At 37.7% G+C, this 20,261-nt stretch overlaps 2 protein-coding genes, 2 long non-coding RNA genes and 1 pseudogene across 4 annotated transcripts; 2 read left to right on the top strand and 3 right to left on the bottom strand.

Moving 5' to 3' along the window:
• Positions 1–491: 491 nt before the first annotated feature.
• Positions 492–1,345, bottom strand: LOC126582020 (uncharacterized). The gene is made up of 2 exons (XR_007609237.1): positions 916–1,345; positions 492–759 (listed from the first exon to the last, which is right to left on the bottom strand). It is a non-coding gene; the product is annotated as an uncharacterized LOC126582020 (long non-coding RNA).
• A 5,545-nt stretch (positions 1,346–6,890) lies between these two features.
• LOC126582012 (probable metal-nicotianamine transporter YSL6) lies at positions 6,891–11,602 on the bottom strand. The gene is made up of 7 exons (XM_050245974.1): positions 11,060–11,602; positions 10,702–10,874; positions 10,263–10,360; positions 10,018–10,155; positions 9,505–9,694; positions 8,721–8,853; positions 6,891–8,136 (listed from the first exon to the last, which is right to left on the bottom strand). The coding sequence occupies exons 1-7, from the start codon at positions 11,430–11,432 to the stop codon at positions 7,205–7,207; spliced, it is 2,037 nt and encodes a 678-aa protein (XP_050101931.1). The 5' UTR covers positions 11,433–11,602; the 3' UTR covers positions 6,891–7,204.
• LOC126582021 (uncharacterized) lies at positions 8,146–9,133 on the top strand. Its single transcript, XR_007609238.1, has 2 exons — positions 8,146–8,369; positions 8,577–9,133. It is a non-coding gene; the product is annotated as an uncharacterized LOC126582021 (long non-coding RNA).
• A 2,802-nt stretch (positions 11,603–14,404) lies between the features above and the next one.
• On the top strand, positions 14,405–16,853 carry LOC126582013 (protein LAZY 1). Its single transcript, XM_050245975.1, has 4 exons — positions 14,405–14,471; positions 14,867–15,642; positions 15,907–16,189; positions 16,834–16,853. Exons 1-4 carry the CDS (start codon positions 14,405–14,407, stop codon positions 16,851–16,853), a joined length of 1,146 nt encoding a protein of 381 aa, XP_050101932.1.
• A 1,380-nt stretch (positions 16,854–18,233) lies between these two features.
• On the bottom strand, positions 18,234–19,877 carry LOC126582494 (uncharacterized; annotated as a pseudogene).
• Positions 19,878–20,261: the final 384 nt, after the last annotated feature.

Consider the following 20,261-nt stretch of genomic DNA (forward strand, 5'->3'; position numbering starts at 1 on the left):
TACTAGAATTGTGAAGTGTTTGGTGCAGTGCCGGACTAGCTATGACTAAATTTTTATTTTTTATTTTTTTATATTTAATTATGAAAACTTCCACTTTCTTATCTAATTTTTTTTTTTTAAGATATAAAAGATGCTTTATTGAAAATATTATTCATCTCATAAACAAAATGGGGAAAGGATTTTGCTTTACATGAAAGTCTACAAATATTTTTCACCATCAGCTATCAATACATTTACAAGTTGCGACTACTTGTGCTTAAACTTGAGTTCCTTCACATATTCTTCAATGCCCTTCAACTACGTACATCTAACTACATCATTGGAATTTAAATCAATTCTAAGAAATCATACACGAGCAATTGTACCTCTCATAGAGCTATAGAACAATGTCCCTGCAAAATTCAGTGATTCATGAGATGCAGGTGATACTAAATGCAATCAAATACATGCAAGACTGACAAGTTCAACCAATTTGCTTAATCCAAAATCTCTAAACACAAAATACCCAATCAATTGAGCAAACACCATGAATAACAACAAAAAACACAGGGATAATAATTTCCACTGAAAGATTCTTGCACCATCTCAAAAACCTAGAAATCAAAAGCTTCAGATAATAAAAATTTACATTCACTTCCTCATGCTTTGAATTGACGAAAACATGGAAACCCACCAAGAATCCCTTCAGACTTCCAATGCCAAAACCAATGATTCCAAAACAATTGAAACTCCCATTTTTTTCTCTGCTGCTTCAAGAATCTGCAGACAAAAAAAAAGAACAATAATTGAATTTTAATATCCAATAAGATTTATCCAAACTAACATAAATTTATCAAACCCATTAACGAGATTTATCCAAATTAACAAAATTTAACCCAAATTAACATAAATTCATCAAACCCCATTAACACAAACCTAATTAATAGGCTGTTGGGGTTGGAGAATCGGTCGGTGCGGGGGGCCTTTGGATGCGAACGCAGTGCTTATCCACCCACTCGAGGAGGCCTTTGGTGGCGAACGCAGAGTACGCGGTTGGAAACTGACAAAGGAGCAGAAGAAGAGAGGGCGATGGTGCGACGAGGAAGAAGATGAAAGGGCGATGGTGCGACGAGGAAGAAGATGAAAGGGCGAAAGGGCGAAAGGTGCGAAAGAGAAGGGAGAGGGCGGGACTAGCAGTCCGCTCATTCTGGGGGTTCTTCGCCAAGACCTTCTAGCGAAGGTTTTAGTCGACGCGAGTCCCGGTTAATTCCATTAAACGTAGTCCTGGTTGCTATCAAACACGGGACTGGACCAACTGTTAGTCTAGTCCAATCCAGTGAGGGCCAGTGAAGGGAAACAAACACACCCTTACATTTTATTCTAATATTCTGGTTCAATGAAACAAATTAACATAATTTTATATTATTTATTAAAAACGTCACAATACTCTAATTACACTTCTTTGACCCAAAAAAAATAAAAATAAAGATGATACTAACTTAGTGGGCCCGTATGGGGTGGGGCCTTTTACTCTAATTTCCAACAGTTCATGGGCCATATACAAAATCTTACTTCTCATGGGAGCATGCTTGCTATATTCGAAGTTTACAATTAGAAATTACTCTTCTTTCCTTACCCAAATCCAATGGCATGGACAACCAAAGTAGATAAAATTATATTAAGGGCTGACGTGACATGTTGTCTATTCAATTGCCTTATAAAAAAATCTCATTCTAATAGATTAGACAAATCAAATGAGCAAAATTGTATTTTATTATTTTCTTTCATTTGTAACATCTACATTTACCTTTTGGTTTTGTGCTCTTCCTCCACATAGAATTTTTTACCATATAAAGATATGTGCGGTCTCATTTGCCTACTTTACGGTGTTGTAGGCAACATTGCCTACTTTGGGAGGGTAGGCTCTTAAATTTCAGGTAGACGGGCCATGGGCCCACTTCAACAACACTGATACTGTCCATACTTAGCCACCTGCTCAATCCGTCAGGTGTGAGGTTTTTAATACAAAGGCCTCGTTGTTAGTTAGAGTGAGGTAATTCTATTTAAAGGGCTTGTTCTCAAGTTTTGTGGCCGATGTGGGACAGAGAAATTCTAACACTCCCCCTTACGTGAGACCTTATTTTATGGGTCACACGTGGAGTTCCACACATCGGCAACCACATGGAGCCAAACCGAGGCTCACCCGTTTGCGCTGGGCCAATGCACGTGGCATCTCTTGGCCTACGTGGAGCCAAGTCGGGGCTCACCCATTTGCGCGGGGCCAAAGGGGACCCACATGTTCACCTGGATGTACGGACCCGTCCCCTGGCTTTGATACCATCTTAAATTTCAGGTAGACGGGCTATGGGCCCACTCCAACAACACCGATACTGTCCCTATTTGGCCACCTGCTCAATCCGTCAGGTGTGGGATTTTTAATACAAAAGGCCTCAGTGTTAGTTATAGTGGGGTAATTATATTTAAAGGGCTTGTTCTTAGGAATTCTAACATAGGCAACATTTGCAAACTCAAGGCCTATACAATTGGAGCTAGTTTTTGCCTATGTGACTCATCAAAATCGGTCTGACTACTCAATTGCCTATACCATTAAAGATGCTCTAACAAAAAGGAATTATATGCAAAAAAAAGAGAAAAATTATGTGCTTATGTCACTTCCCTTCATCCCAAAGTTCATGCACATTTTTACCCTTCTCTTGAACCTTGAAATTAACTTTTACATAAAAGAAATAATATTCCCTAGTGTTCAAGGATAATGGCAATGTGGTAATTATCTCTCAGGATTGTTCTGGTCTCCATGGGAATGATGGTAGAAGTAGAAGAGATTGTTCTGCATGAGATAGAGATTCACACTTGTCAATGATAATTGGTGTGAGCACTGGATGCCAATAACAACTCAGCAAGGTGACAAAATAGTCCCTTAAATTTCTCGTATGACAAAGATGCCTAATCTCAATTTCTTAAACAATTAAATCCATTTTTAATTGTACTTTGAAAGCGATTTTCTGTGTGTTAATGTCCACCACATAATTAATTAGATATCATAAGATATGAATAATCCCGACAAGGGAATTATTATTTTTGATGAGATAAGTGCATGTGTGTGTGTGTTCTCTACCGTTCATAATTTAAGGGTTTAATTAAGTTAAATATACTATAATCACAACAAGCACACACGTTATGTTTTCTTCCATTACTTTGAAAGAAAAAAAAAAGAACAAAAAAAAAATAATAATAATAATCACACAAGTTCACTTTTTAAAGCATAAAAGTTCAACTTAAGCTACTTGTTAATACCCACATTTTTTTTAAATTTATCAACCCACATTATTATTTAATTTCTACGAAATGAAATTTACCAAATTATCCCTAACTATCATTATACAATATTACAGTGTGGATGGTAAAGGTTGAAGAATCAATGATGATATACATTACGGTCAATGCACATTACCTCGCTTCTTTAATTTAATTTTGGGTAATGTTAGGGATATCAAAAATTTAAATCAAATTTACAAACTAAATAATGTAGTTGTAGATGATTGGACTATTGATTAAATGTCTACTGACGTGCTTATTTCCTATTGGTGACATATTATTTGGTTTAAAATTTGATCTTCCTAGTATTATCATTCAATTTTTGTTTATCTAACCTGCATGCTTTTGTGGGGCAGTCTTCTTCCAATCCGATGGTGTGGCATCGTTCACTGCTTGCGAAAGCTTGGGATTTTGCTAGCTCTCCTTGCTCTTTGTATGATTGACTACAACAATATGTACCTAAAGACACAATTAAAAGAGCATTAAAGAGCGAAAATGTATGTTAAGCACACAATGATAAGAGTTTGCCAATTGTTCAACAAACTGCTTGACCAAATAAATTAGAAATGTTTTTTTGACTTTGTGGGCTATTATGGGATGAAACGAGGATAAATTAGCCACTACCTAACTGTGCCCTAGTTATATATTTGAACCAAATTTCAGACTTTCCTTTTTCTTTAGGATAAAGAATTGACTACTGAGTTAATTATGCTTTTCTGACTACTAAGTTGTGCTTACTTGATCACAATTTGCTTTACCATTATTATATTACCAAAAGAAGTGCTTTTTAATTTTACCATGGTAGCTTTTGTAAAACAACCATCAATACTATCACACGTCGCACGATGTGATGAGAATGGTCGAAGCAGACAAACGGAAATAAAAGGTCGTGAATTATATCATGCATAAATAGGTTACAAATTAACTTACAAACAAATTTGAGTGCAAAATGGAATCTCCTTCTTTGATATATATATCGACCCCCTTCAATATTGTGGATTATATATAATCTAGGACGTACATATTCTCAAGCTAGCTAGCTAGAACCTTAGAAGAAAAAACAAATGATGAAACCCTAATGGAAATTTGAAGGGTTACGTGTTCATTCTTTTTCAAAAAACTTAAAGGAGCCAACAATATCACTTTCGTGATGTATAAACCAGTCGACGACAACCACAAGAATGGTTTAATCAGTCGGTTTAGTTGGTCCAAAGTTGCTTTAGTTTTCAAAGTTCAAAAGCTTGCAAGTTGATATGATTATTGTGTTTTCCTTTTTACTATTAAGTTAGGAACTCAGCATATATACAATTAACTTGACAAAGACCACCGATCGATTTTTCTTCCCTTGCAAGAATCGAAGTCACCAATTCTACCGCTAACTCATTGACTTCCTCAGTTTCTCTGCATGAATATATGAACGAATTGAACTTATGCAAGCATGCATGCATGCATGCAGCTTTCGGTCACCGTAGTGGGATCTATATTTAAATTTAATTTTTAATATGATGAACATAATCAATTGCTAAGCAACTTTAATTAAGGCCGTTAAAGAGCATGGTTTTTTCCTTCTTCTTTTTTTTCTTTGTGTATATGAAAATATTCAAAGCTATATATATATATATTCGTGAGGTTTGTGCTTGATACGGTGTGGTGTGGGAGAAGACCTATTGATTTGTGTGATGATAATAATGGCGGGAACGGCGATGTGTGTGGTGGTGATTGAATTGGTAGTCGTATGTGCATCCCATCGTGGAGACAAAGGAGGCCCCTCCTCTAAAGTTAGCTGTTGAAATATCAAACCCCCGTTTTACATATCCTATGAATTCAAATCTTCAATCCGAAAACAACTTTGCTTTCAGTTCATATATAAGATTAATTGCTCTGTGAAAAGAGAATGACTTGTATATATAATAATAATAATATAGGTGATTTATATAGCAAGGAATCGAAGTAGAAGGCAACCTGTAAAAAAAATTATATTGAACAGAAACATAATTCACCATTTATAATTCAAGAGGACACATCAACAATGTATAAACTTCAAGATAATCAAACTACTTAGAACGCGTTATAGGTTATTAGCTTACATGCATATAGAATCATCCTAATTGTGTATAGTGGCGGATGCACATTGAGACCGAGCTGGTTCCAGGACCACTTGAAGTCCAAAAAATATACATGCGAAGGTATTTTGAGAATCATCTGAATATTTAGTACAGGTCATTTGGTACCCACCAAGTGTTTGACGAAATGTTTCTCGCAGGTTGCGTCGACAACGCTCGGCAAATTCTCGACTTATCATATTGCTTCAGCATAGCAACTTGATTCGGCTGACGATAACAAACACTTCAAGTGTTCAACGAAATGTATCAGTAAATAAAACTAAAATTTTATTTTAAAATTTTGGACCGTTAATATTGGGATCCCTTAAAAATCAAATCTTGAATCTACCGCTGCTTATATATGTCAATGAAGACTTATTTCCCATCTACATAGATAAGATAGTTACAGTAGCATAATTTATATTTTATAAAGATGATACATGGTTTAGGAAGAACAATGATGAGAAATGGGAAAAGCAGCAGAAGTTGCATGGTGCACATCAAACAAGAGCGCCACAACCTCCAATTGCTGAGCTCCAATTAATAAATAGCCAGAATCTCTAACTGAATGACTCCTTTTGATAAGATAAAGAGAGAGAGACAGAGAGAGAGAGACATGGACCTCACCATTATCCCCTTCTTTTGCTTTTTATTTGTTAATTTGTTTTGGACTTCTAAGTTGTGTAATTTTCTCTATCGACACTCAGATTTTTTTCAATTTCTGTAACATGCCAAAGTTCTGAAGAAATTTCTTAAAATAAATAAATAATAAAAACTAAATCTCATAGAAATGTATAAAGTAAATTTCATAAGGTTATATGGTTATTTAACCTCTAAATTTGACAAATATATATGTACATATACATATATATATATATAGAAAAACAGGTGATGACTTTGCACTTTTTGGTATTGGTCGATGATGTTACTTGACGAATTGATGGCAATAATTTTGGATGGATAGATATAACCCATTACCCAATTGATGGGTGGTTTAGATGCATCAATCCATCAAAATTGGGGATATTGAAAAAAGGAATCCAGTGGAAATGCAAGTGCCAAGTAGAGGCTAGAAAGGTCACCATCTATGCCATGTGCCCCATTTCTGAGATGTGTGCATTTGCTCACAGCCTTTAAGCGGTGGTAATACTCACCGTCCTATTTATGATCACTGAATATGTTTAAATTTTAAGATTCGTGTCTATCCACTACATAATGAGCAAAGCACGTAACCATTACTTAAGAGTGGTGAGCAAAAATATTCGCTTTCAAAATTCAAGTTTTGGTACCTAGCCTCTTGATTTAGCTACATATCTAGATTTCCTTTTCACACATATCTTAATCTGCACCTCCAACTACTTTTCCACTAAACACTCAGGAATTTTAACGTGATTATCTCTAAAAAGACATTTACGTTGCTTATGATCGACTGGGTCCGTGATTAAAATTTCGACGGATTTCTAATAAAACCACTTATTAGAAGAAAAGCGCTAGAAGCACTTGAATTTAAAAAAAAACCTTCAATGCGTTTGTAATAAAAACGACTACAGAAAAAGCACTTGTGGACAATAGTGCTTCTCGCCACATTTCTTTGAGAAAAGGGAAATGAAAGGGGAAAGGCAAGACGAGACTGCGAATTCGGAGTATGCAACCGTTTGTTTAATGTACATGGAAGGACAACCCCAACTGAATCATAAGTAGTGATTTACAAAGTCTAACCAAACCTCCCAGCAGCTCAAATTTTGAACTTGCAACCAACAGTGTTACAACACAGCATGTGGCTCAACTCATCTGCTCGAAGGCCCAAAGTACATGCAGATGGGTGGATTGACCTTGAAAATAGAGAGGATCGCCGACGGGATTGTCCAAATCCCATCACCACATATTAAACCCGAAGCGACTGCCCCTGCATAATCCTCTGCATCCTTCCTGTTCACTCGCTCCCATACGAACAATATCACCGTCCCAACAAACATGTCAATGGCGAAGTATGCTCCGATGTAGAATGGGACTGCCATTGCCATGGGAATTGGAATGAACTGTGATATTTTCGTAGGAGTCACATCCCTCAGCAGGTTTATAGCCACAGCTGCCACGAAAAAACCAACGCACATAGCCAAGCAATGCTTGGGGAGCTCAGAGAAGCCCTCGATACCTAGGATTGCCATTTCCCTGAATATAACAGCATAGGGTGCCTTGTATGGACCATCAGGTGACCCGATATCAAATGCACTCCAAAACAACCAAAATGTTAACGGAGCAATCACACAACCCATGGCTGTTCCCACCAACTGGCTTATAAACATAGACTTGGCCGAAGACATAGTGAGGTAACCTGTCTTGAAGTCTTGCATGAGATCAGCTGCAGTAGAGACAATCGACATCATCACCCCACAGGCTGCTAACCCAGCTATAACCCCGCCGTCACTTCCAACTAATGAAGCAATGATGAAAAGACCAATTTTCCCATAAGTTGAAGCTAAACTCCAGTCTGTGAGGCCAGTGCCATAGGAGTTGCAGAAGGCAAGGGCAGGAGCAAGGATGTATGAGCATAGAACCAAATACCATTTCAGAGGCGGAAAGATGATTGGCATTGTTGCTGTGGATATTACAACTAGGCCCAGATATCCAGCACCGGCAACCCAAGTTGGTATCCTGTCCTTAAGAAATATTGCATCCCTCTTTTTTTGCTCCAGTGTTACTTCTGAACTCTCATCACCTGCTTAGCACAAATCAAAAACCTATTAGTCTTCAGCATAGAATAGGTTACCTCATAATTAAGATGCATGCAAACTTTAATCTGTTTATACTATGCCAAGTGTAAGATGTTATCCCCTCTTCTTTTCTTTGACAGGTTATCTGCTAACATGAGGCAATATCACACCAATCACATGTTTTAGCCAATAAAGGCTGCCACGAAAAATCAATTTGGTTCAAGGAACCCTACAAAAGGTATAAAATTTGAGTCTTTCTTGAAAATACCTAATACATTTAAATACAATAGAAAACTCAATTTTAGTTTCTATTTATAGCACGATACATTGCTTGTGGTAAATACATTAGATTTTGTTACAGCCAAAATTGATAGTAAGAATTCAGCCAGTTATGCTATTATGTCACAACTCAAACAAGATTACTAATATACAAGCACTACTACAGGAACATACAGTTCAAACATCAGTGCTGTGAACACATGCCAGCCTATATGGGTTCAAACTGTCTAATGTGAAGAGTGACAACATTGGCATTGAACGAACAGTGACAACATTTTCAATGAATATCAGAGACCATGTAAATACTGACCTATGACCTCTTTGACAACAGGAAGGTTGCTCTTTTTGTTACTCTTATTGGATATTTCCTTAAGAGTAACGGCTATAATCTTGATCAAATTGTAGATACCATCCCCTAGGATGAGGGCAATAGCTATGAAGACCTGCAAACAACATAATGGGTAAGAAAACATGGACGGAGCCAACGAAGGCTCACTGGGGGCAGATGTCCCCACTCAAGTAATTTGTTTGTTAAGTTGCAAACCATAGTTATTTAATATACATGCATTATCTTTGAAGAAAATATATGTATCTAATATCCAACATACCTTCATACTACTTATACTCCATATCAAATATTATATGAGCAAAAGTGCTCTTGTTCTGTCATTCAAACCGAAAAACTCCTCTCCCGCCTATCATGTATTAATATTTTTCTCATCACTTTGCCACTTTCCACTACTATACTAAAATTTTTGTAACATTGGAATTGTGATACATCATCATTTGAAATCATCCCTATTGGGTATAAGCCATACTATAAAAAGGTTTTCTTAGTTGTTTTTCGGGTTGCCCCCACTAGAAGAAGTTTCTAGCTCCGTATATAGCTTTTTGAGCAAATTAGATGACCAAAAATAATAACTATGAATGAGTGTGTAGTCAACAGTCTATGCTCCCTTACTCTACCTTTAGGTTTTTGTCATAAGAAATGCAATAGAATCCATACTAGAAATAGTTAAACTACAGTACTACACCCATGCAATTAGCCTAAGAATCAAGGTAGTGTGCCTGAAATGGAAATCGAAGCACAATACCTTATATCCGTAAAGACCTTTGAAATCATTGCTACCAAGGTCAGCTGGATACCAGACCCCAGAATATTGGGATATTAACGGCCAAAGAAAACCCCATGATAAGATAGCCCCCAAAAGAACCGAGCAGTTGACTATGTGAGGGCATATAAGACCACATCCAACATATGTTGGACTGAAGTCAAAATAAAACCTGCATGAAGCCAGTTATGTAAAACATCAGCAACTTCACTGCTGTACAAATATTGTAAATCTTACTAAAACGAATGCCACTTCCTTAGAAAGCCTTTTTATTTGCTTTTGTGGAATTCACCATTCATAACTAGGGAATGCAAAACACCAATTCTATTCTGATTTTGATATTTCATCCCAAAATTGGTATGAAAAAAAAGAAGAAGAAGAAAGGACCCCCACTAGCTCCACCAAGTAGCGTGTGCCACTTTCTCAACTTATACACAAGGGGTGAAAGAATGTCGAAAGGGAGGGGTTGGAAAACCAAAGAACCAATAGCCTTACGTGTTCTTAAATAGTGTCAATCCAAAGCTAGGAAAGTTGTCAAATCCACATGAATCTCCAACACCACTAAAGAACCACTTGAAGCAGCTCCAAATTAGACTTATACTTAAATACTTCCCTAGAGCATGAACTTGCTTCCTGCAAAGTAAGATTATGACGGTGTTAATTTAAAAGATTCATTTAATGCATCTGTTTTTATAAAAACAGACACAAAGCGACAAAGTAGTTTGATACAGAGACTTTACCCGGCAAGCTCTGCACCACTCTTAGTGTGGAAGCTATTTATCAACATTGCCGTGGCTGTCCCACTGGGATATGTTAGTTTGTAATCCAGGACCATAACCTGATATCAGATTAATAAAGATGAGATAGGATACATTAACAAAAGACAAGTATACAAAAAATACCATAATAGGTAGCCAACGGGCACGTTAACTTCTGTCATAAAAAAGTCCTAGCCAACGAACACACATCAAGGAACAACTGCTTCTATCAAAGGGTCTAACAATTATCACATAACCGAATGAATCAAGATGCCAAGATCAACTTAAAAAGATGATTCTTTCGATGGAAACGCCAGAACCAATGCAGTATTCAGTTAGAAAGTTAACATCAGTATTAGCTCAAAGTCAAAAACATAGGTAGCACCCATAAGACATTCATATCCAGAGAAAAAGTAGTCACCTTGCGAAGCGGAACAAGGCAAAAAATGCCGAGGAAGCTGACAACAAACATGAAACCACTCATCCACCACAAGCTCGGATTAATAACATCTTCAGCCCGATTACCCGGGTAATCAGAACCAATTAGGTTATACGTTCTCTCATCCATGGCAATCAAATACGAACCAAACCCGCCTGAAAATTCATTTCACATTGACAAATTATATGACTACACACGATAAAAGAAACACCAATTTTCCATGATTAACATCAAAATTAACTAACAAAAGGGGGAGAGCGAGAGCTAAGAACTAGCTTATCAGTTAGTAATGTGATAAATACTAATTAGTGAAGAACAGAACAGAAGCAATTAGATTTACCGCTAAAAGCGAGGCCATAGCAGGCAACGACGCAGGTCTGGATGACGGTGTTCTCCTGCCTGGTAAAGGGGGCAACTGAAAACCCTAAATTTCCCAATAATCCAGTCCATGACTTGACGAAGAAGAATCCGAGCAGCCCGGCGGCGACGTTCAACGAGGGGATAATCCCGACGGTCAGATTGAGCTTGTGGGTGATGATGCAGAAGAGGCTTCCGAGCACGGCGCTGACGACCAGCCCTCTGATGGTGATCTGGTCCTTCCATTCGGGGATTTGGTCGTCGGAGTCGGAGTCGACGGCCTTGATTTTGTCGTCGGAATCGTGAAGCAACGGCTCTGATATCTCCACGGACGCTGTTGATGATTCGGTCCCCATGACTCTGAGATGGTGATCAGACGGTGTGGATTGCTGGGATATGAATAGGGAATTTTTTTTATTCAATCGAGGTCAATGGATTTCGAGGGATGGCGTGTGGGGAGGCGTGCAGTTGCAGAGACGTAGCTGGACAAGCTACCGGCGCCGTTTTGAAAGTTTGTTGAATCTCAGTTTATCCAACCAATCCGGACGCGGGTAAATTTTTGTTGGTCCAATTAAAATATGCCGCGTGTATCGCCCCATCATGCTCCCTGTATTTTGTCATCACCCCTGAGCTGTTTCATGGATATTGTACATTGCGAATGCTATTTTATCATTTTGTTTTTTGCGTCGGGTGAAAAACTTCAGTAGGGTGTTTGATTACGTTAAGCTGAATGTCTTTTGCTAGGTTAAATTATGATAATTTTTCTTGAGGCGATTTCGACGTGGTATTCCAAACTAATGATACAATGAAACGTGAGAAAGTTAAAGCACGTGATATTATGTCATTAGTTCAGGATGTCATGAGGCATTCGAGTATAGATAAGTCATCCCTCATTTGTAAGACACCTATCACAAAATATAGAATAACATTGTAATTTAATCATACCTAGCCTCATACATAGAATCACTTGGTGTGAAAGTAGTCCTAATATGTCAACGATTTCAAATATCTTTTCTATGGTAGTCTTGATATGATTTCAGAAGAAAATTTACGTAGGTGGATCCGACCACGTCATAAGTAGGAAAGCTCGCATAAAATCATAAGGCCCTCTATTTTGGTCCGCTCGATCTTACACTACTCAAGTATTGTTAGTTCGTGTTAACCCCCATTCTACGAATTGGAAAAATGTTAAGATGTGTTATTAGCACTCAGAGAAAGTAATCTTTTGTAACCCAATAGAAAAAAAATGTAGTTTTTGATTCTTCTATTATGAAAACACAAATGAAGATGCATTCAAGAAGTGCAAGATGACTTTTTCGAAACTCAGTAACAACTCCCAAAAAGAAAATACAAGTCTTAACACTATAGAGAAATGCAACCATCCATGATGATAATCCAATGCCTAGAAACCAAATTGGTTTTATCCACTAATTAAAAAATTAAGATGGCTAAATTGGGATTTGGATCCCATCCGGATCCAAGTTGTGAGAATACAAGAGATCCTCACATCCTAACCGTTCATCATACATCATGCAATCAGAAATCATTTTGAATTTATTTATTTAAAATTAAACACAAATGATATTTAACGAAAACTGATCGCACGATGTACGATGAACGGCCATAATGTGAGGATTCCTAGGATTCCACACGGAGAGGATCCTCATCCGCTCAACTGCTCTCTTAAGTTGGGGTCTTATCACATTATGATCATGAACAAGTTCATGCAAATAAGAACGAACTGAGTTTCAACAATAACAACAGTGATGGGTATGATCATGCAGTAACTCCATACCATGCAAAAACAACAAAGAATATGAATCAGACCAAAAAACAGAAACTGTCCAATCCAATACTTTTCCAAAACTACTGGATTGGAAGTGTTTGTTGTGGTGTATGGAAGGTGAAATGGGCTGTGATTGTCTCTGTCTTTAGTCCTCCAAAAGTAGCTAAAAATAAGGATACCCTAAAACTAATGGTTGGTATTTTGACAGATTTGCGCAAGCTTGTCTCAATTATAGAGGGTGAGTCATTATTCACCAGTCTTGTCCCAAAATCATTTCGTACAAAAAAGGAAAACAAAACGAAGATGCTATTCATATTACGGGTTACTTCCATGTGCAGAACGTTTGTTTTTTTAACACAATATCGACGACATAACAATAGAATGTCCGGTATATAAACCCACCGGACTAACACGATGCATCTCTTGCATTTGCATAACAAATTCTGCAACTATCAATATACTTTCTGCTAAAGCAGTTATATTCAATGCTTTGAAGCGAATTCTTAGACTCGGTTTACATGCATAAACTATGAATGTACTTTCTGTAAAGGAATCTTCATTTCTCCTCGATGAGAGATTTTTCCGTGCATCTGGAACACAAGGCGGTACGCCTCATGTCATTGTACAAGTGATGGGAGATCTTTTTTTCAAGTGTTCATCCACTTATAAAATGGCATATGACGTATGTATCCGTGTTCCAGACACACTAAAAAATCTCTCTTCTATGCTTTATCTGCCATGCGTAACTACCGAGCCCACTTGTAAGACGGTAAGAGGTCTAATCGAGGATGTAAGCACGAAGGGCTAATGGCTTTGTCTCTAAGCCTACAGCAGCTTTACCCTTTCCCTAAATACTTAACTTCCAGAGATGTGTGCGGGGCATGCTAATATTTCTGGGCCAGCAACCTTGACCTGCTGCCTCCTCCATCCATAAGATACTTAGACACGATGAACAAGACAACCGGTTGAAACCAAACCTCGATCAATAGCTAATGACGTCAAAATTATAACCGCTCGAAAGGTTTAGATTACTGGTATTAGTATTGTTGTTAGTACCGTATACAGAAGGAAACAAGCAGAATTGCCTATACCCCTTTTCCCCTCGGGTGCATCGTTGCGATACTCCAAACCACAATTGTTATGACCTTTATGGAGATTTATGTGAAACATTATTACACGTTGACAAGAATATACTAATGCATACTCGAACCACCCTTCAATTTGTTTACATGATTTGGCCTTGACAAGAATAGCCAACTACAGTCTTGTATCTTTCTAAATGTTTCTCTCTACTCAACGGTCAACCATCGTCAGATTCTTCTAGCAATTAGTGACTTCCACCTCGCTTGGAATTCCTAACGAAAAGAAGTTGTTCTGCCCCTCTTCCTAACATCTCTGTTTAAAGCCAATCTTGCATGCAAACTAATGTAACATCAAGACCTCAAAGAAACACAAAAATGAAGGTACGTGTACACTCGACCCAAATTTAGAACGAGAGATGTTTTCAATCTTTTTTACTTTATCTTCGCATTACTTACATTGATGCAGTTATTACAATGGGTGCACTACAAATTTCGGCACGGTAGCATTGAGCCTCGCAAGGATCTTAGTAAGTAATGCTAAGTAATGTACTAAGAATTCACACATAATCAGGTTACAAAATTAGCATAACAATCGCCTTTGCTACATTATGCTACAGTTAAGAACTAAGAGTTCATCGATTCTACATAATTGACATGAATAACCGATATTTGAATTCTGCTTGTCCGAAAAAATCTCGGAATCTCAAGAAAAAGTTGGAAACCAAGTGGTCTCTCGACCACGGACCAACTTATACTAACTAATGAAGTCATTCAGCCATCAGCTGACAGTTTATTTGGCGAGCAGTGCCGCCACTGAGATGACGTGCTTATACGCACAGATCAACCCTTTCTTCCTTTGTTATTTTCGGACCTAATTCTTTGTGTAACTAACTTCAGGGAACCCTTGTGTTTGCTTTTTCAGCTCAGCCATCACTTGATGACCAAGATGCCTATATGAAGTCAAGCTTTGGCTCCAGATACGGATCTACATCCTTGCAGCCACCTGCAAGAGACCAAGAAAAATCTTTAGCTGAATCTGAAGCCAAGAGAGAAGGAGAAACATCTGCTACCATCTCAGAGCTGTTTCATGGTTTTCTCACCATTGGAACTCTTGGTTCAGAATCAAGTATCAATGAGCCTGAAACACCAACTTTTGCGACGACTTTAGAGAACTTAACTCAGCAAAAAGCAGAGGTAACAGAGAACGACTTGAAGCTCATCAGCTATGAGCTAGAGAAGTTTCTTGAGGCTGAGACAAAGGAAGAAGGGGTCCATGCATCATCAGCAAGGGACAGTAATGCTAGCTCTATTACACTCAGTGGCATGCAAATGGAGGAATCCGAAGATGAAGAATACTGGACTGCAGCATATCCGCTCAAAGGATATCTCTTTGGGTCCTCAACTGAATTACCAGAAACAACAATGGAGGCAAAGAAAGAAAGGGCATCACTGCAAGAGCTGTTTGACAGGACCAAAATCACAACTGATTATAAGGAGAAAAGTGAGACTGAGGAGATAGAAGTCAAATATAAGCATAAATCTGCAATGGGGTTCATGAAGAATATGATTAAAAAATTCCATGCTTCTTCAAAGAGATCTTCCCCTTCTACAGGTGGTGATGCAACTGATCCTGTTTCCATCAAGAAGAAACTTGGTGAGGCATCTGATTCGCTTTCAACCAAGAAGAAACCCCATAAGGTTGGGTTCCTACAGCTAGATCTTCTGAGAACAGTGCATCTGATGGCTCTTCATCACACACACACACACACACACACACAAATACACACACAGAACAGTTAAACAATATATGGTAGTGTTTCCATTATTTCCATTAGATGTCTTCATCAGACAACAATCATTCTTTTAATAATTTGTCCCAAACTGCCTGGTGCAGCCATCACTTATACGGGGAATAAAAAAAGATAAAACTTAACATTCAAATTTATTGTGTCTTACATGCAGGTCTTACGTATGTTCCATAGAAGGATCCATCCTGAATGCTCTATAGCTGCTAGAGAATCGGTCAAGTCCGAGAAATACGAGAAGAAGAATAATTCCAGTGCAGGTAGTGGTTGTAATGAAAATATGATGCTCATGAGTGGAGACAACGGAAGGTTCCCTGACGGGGCAATGGCAAAAGAGGGGACTGAAAATTGTAAAAAATTCATGAACTTTCCCCAATACAGGCAGAGTGGCAGCAGTTCTAGGAGAAAGGGAGAGCACTGGATCAAAACAGATGCAGAATGTAAGTATCACTTTTATGCATTGCTGACATATTTTGATTTAGTCCCCACAGGTTCTGGCAAATCAAGTACAGAACACCAAAAATCCAGGAGAACAAAAAGTGCACAACATCTAAGAAAAAGTTCAAAATCTACCATCAGCCGTTACGAAAAAAGAAACTTTAAGAGAAACCACAATGAACTGAGCCTATATCCTACTATTGTACAACAACAACCACCAAGCCTTATCCCACTAAAGTGGGGTTGGCTTACTTTTGTGCGAAGTCTTTCGTTAGCTCCAAGTACTCTTTATCTTTTCTTACAGTCTCTTTCAAAGTCTCTAGATCCTACTGTTGTACTTCTAGAAAAAGATTTTTGAGGAAAGGAGCACACATAAACTTGGAACAAACAAAAAAGGAAATGAAAAACCCAAGTAAAAATAAAAATGATCTGTAATATGACATTAACGTCCAGAATACATTAACCCAAAAAACAATGTTTCTGAATATATTGTCATTTCATGAAAGAAAAACTCGCTCGGATCTATCTAGTCATTTCGTAGCAAGTTTTTCCACATAAGCACCACATTATGTACTCAAGGTCTGGAAAACTGAACCTACTATGAATACATTTAACAGTTTGGCACTATTTGCATTTTGCATTGCAGACTTGGTCTTGGAGCTGTAGCAACCGCAGTTGTAAGAAACAGACAGTGGTCGTCCTTTGTGTGTCGGGATGTCAACATTGTGCTTTGTAATATTATCTTTCAGTGTGGGCGTATTTGTTAGTGAGCGAGTGTTGATGAATCAAGCTAAAAGATAAGAAGTATTAGATTGTAATCATCTTTCTTCTGTGTGCTGATGGAGTTGTGAGTCTGTTGACAAAGTTTTATCTCAATTTCCCAATCATTCATTGTGCATTTGGATTTATATCTAATTGTCTCTATAATATACGCCTCTCTTCCTTCTTTTATAGTTTAAGTTTCATTCATTTGTAACAGAATATTATTCAGACGTTTTTCAGTCGCTGTCATTTCTGTCTCGAGCTTTCTCTTTCAAGATGTCTATGTCTTAATTTCTTCAGATTATTCTTCATTTACGTCAAGACCACCTTTGTCTCACACTCATGCTGCGAATTTGAAACCATCTTTTATCATGGCATTACCTTGAATTTGTTGGTATTCGAAGTTTACTAACTCAATATCAAAAATATGTGGGTGATAAGTTTTCTAACTTTATCACACCTCTCACTATCACTCTCAATACAATTGGACAAGAAAAGAAAAAAAGTAAATGAAGAAGCAAACTTTTTGTGTTGGACAAACTGCACGGCAAACAAGCAAAACACTTTGATATATTTAATAAGAGTTTTCAAACTCAATTGCTTAGAAGCTGAAATGGAAATGGGATTCTAATGGAATGAGAATTCGGATGGTTTTTTTAAAGCCTTACAAGAGGCTTAATTATACATGCATAAGTTACAAACCACTCAAATGCTTTTTAATAAAAAAATACACACACATGCAATCAATTATGGTGTTTACCATCTTTAATAAACAAACATCACAACCTCTCTGCTAGTAGCTCACACTTTCTGAAAAGTGTTCCAACAATTTTTGAAAAGTGTTCCACCACTTTCGGCCACTGTATTTGATTTGAACTTCCAACATAATTCAGGTACTCATGATGATATTTGGTAAATTGTTGACAAGCAAAAATGCTGTATACACTTCTGATGAATCATCCTATATCTATTAAATTGATTGCATACAATCGGAATATATATTTGTTTACATTATTAGATTCTTGCATACAACTAGAGATATATTCTGCTATTCTTATATGTTTCATCACGTGATCATGTTACGTAATTTAAAGAGATAGGAACAATGGAATATATCCCCGCCGTGTTCCATCACTTGATCACATCATATCCTCGGGGACAGCCGATAATCTCCCCCTTGGCAACCATTATGTAAAAGTTGCTAAAGCTTCCTATTATTCTTCCTCTCACTCGTGTTTTTTTTTTGCCCTTCCCCTTGAAGCCAATAAATATAACAGAAATTCATGCGAAACAAATTATTTTTCAGAATAATCACACTCAATATGCATAATGTAGCTTTCTTAATCCACAATTTAAAAAAAAAAATTATGCTACAAACGCTCACGTGCCAACTTCTCCTCAACCTCCATTTCCTTTCTGAACTTAGGTATGAACTCTGCATGCTCTCTCATCATTGCCATACATCATCGGGGAAGCAAATCCTAATGACTCCCACATATCATCAACCACCGTAGAGCAACCTCTCTCCGCCCCACCTTCAGCACCGGCAGCAGCAACAAGCTTGCTTGCACTTCGCCACCTGAGGCTGAGAACTCTCCACCAGCTCAATCCCAACAGGCTCTTTAAAAAGATTGTCAACGTAGATATGTGCAGTGCTACCGCCGTTGTAGAGGAAATGTAGGGCGAGACGCCCTCTTCATTTGAAACGTAGTTGGAGAAACTTGTAGGGTTTTAGTCCAACAAAAGCAAAAGCAGAAGATGAAAAAGCAGCAGAAGTGATGGATTTGACATGGCTTTTTCGAGATTTGGTGATGCCTTTAGGTTTGTCGAGTTTGCTTTGTTGTTTGGAAGTGAAGTTCTTCCAAGTCCTTCTGGCTGCATGGTGGAAGCCTCAGTCTCAAGCAAGAGATGGCTAGTGGATGCCTGGAGGGTTGCGATTCTTACGAAGAGTGTTATAATGGCTTTTTATTTTTTATAAGCTATTAGATTCGTTCAGCTTAATTTGGATTGTGGATTCGTCTTGTGCAGTTTTATACTACGGGATTGGAGGAAGTCTACGCGTTTGTCATGAAAGAAAAACACAAGTAGGTTACTGAATAGATGGCAAAAAAGCAGGTTTGATTCGAGAAACCACGTTGAACGGATTTGAAAAGCTAAGCAGTTTGACAGTCATATCTAAAATTGGAGGTTACAACATCCATGAAGAAAGCTTGCACTAAATGAGGGCTGGAACTCCAATTGCTGCATCTCTCTTACTTTCCAAATTGGATGATTAATTAGCATCTTCGCCAGGTTCTTCTGGATCCACCTGTTGCATGGCCTAGGCATAATATACACCGTGTGGATTGTGTCCTGATGAAACAATACGATTTAACAAAACATGAGAGTTCGTACATATAAAAACTCTGATAAACAATATAACGACCCGATACTACTGTAGCACATGTTTTCGTAGAGAACAATGGTGTGAATGGGGAATATAACACATTTTATATAACTTGTGTAGGGGTGTGTGTGTAGTAATATTTAACTTACCACCATCTGTTACATCACCATTTCTATCTCGTACACAGTACACTTGCTGCGTTTGGAACTGTTAAATTCATCAAAAATGGATATCATTATATCAACATCTGCTAAACAAATCGCAAATAGAAAACAAAATCGAAAAAAATCCTACCGTTACAATAATTATGGGAGCATGTTCCATCATTTTGATCTCTTTAACTTCTGCCTCAGAAACATGTAGAATCTGCACCACCAAAAAAATCATAAATTAGTTACCTGACAACTATCTGACCAAAAAGACAGTTACGTAATTGTAAGAAGGAAATTCATAATCAACTTAAAACACTTATCTGGGATTAGAACCTCTGTTGAACAATCTTCTGAGTGTTTGCATCTCTCCTTGTATCGTGACAACTCCATAGCAAAACAAATGATCTTCTACTCTCTTTCACTCACCTTATCACAACTCTATTCAATGGGGCTAGAAGGGTTATTTCCATGTGTCGAGTGTGAGAGCAGGGACCTGTTATATAGTAAAAGAGGTGTAATCTGAGTAGGGAACCTCCCATCATGTAATTCTACTCGAACAAGACTTTATCACCTGAACTTTAGATTCATATCTAATTAGGTTTACTAATCGTATCAGGATTGCTTTAGCTATAAAATCCTAATAATACATCAGAAAGATATTATGCATCCAAAAGAGAGCTCAGACGCTAAATCTAGAAATTCTCGCTGCGTTCTTTTATCTTGTCAAATTTAAAGCGCTTCCTTTTCTTTATTTTTCCTCATCTTGTCCTACAT

The sequence above is a fragment of the Malus sylvestris genome, chromosome 9 (genome assembly GCF_916048215.2).
Source record: "Malus sylvestris chromosome 9, drMalSylv7.2, whole genome shotgun sequence".
Taxonomy (NCBI): domain Eukaryota; kingdom Viridiplantae; phylum Streptophyta; class Magnoliopsida; order Rosales; family Rosaceae; genus Malus; species Malus sylvestris.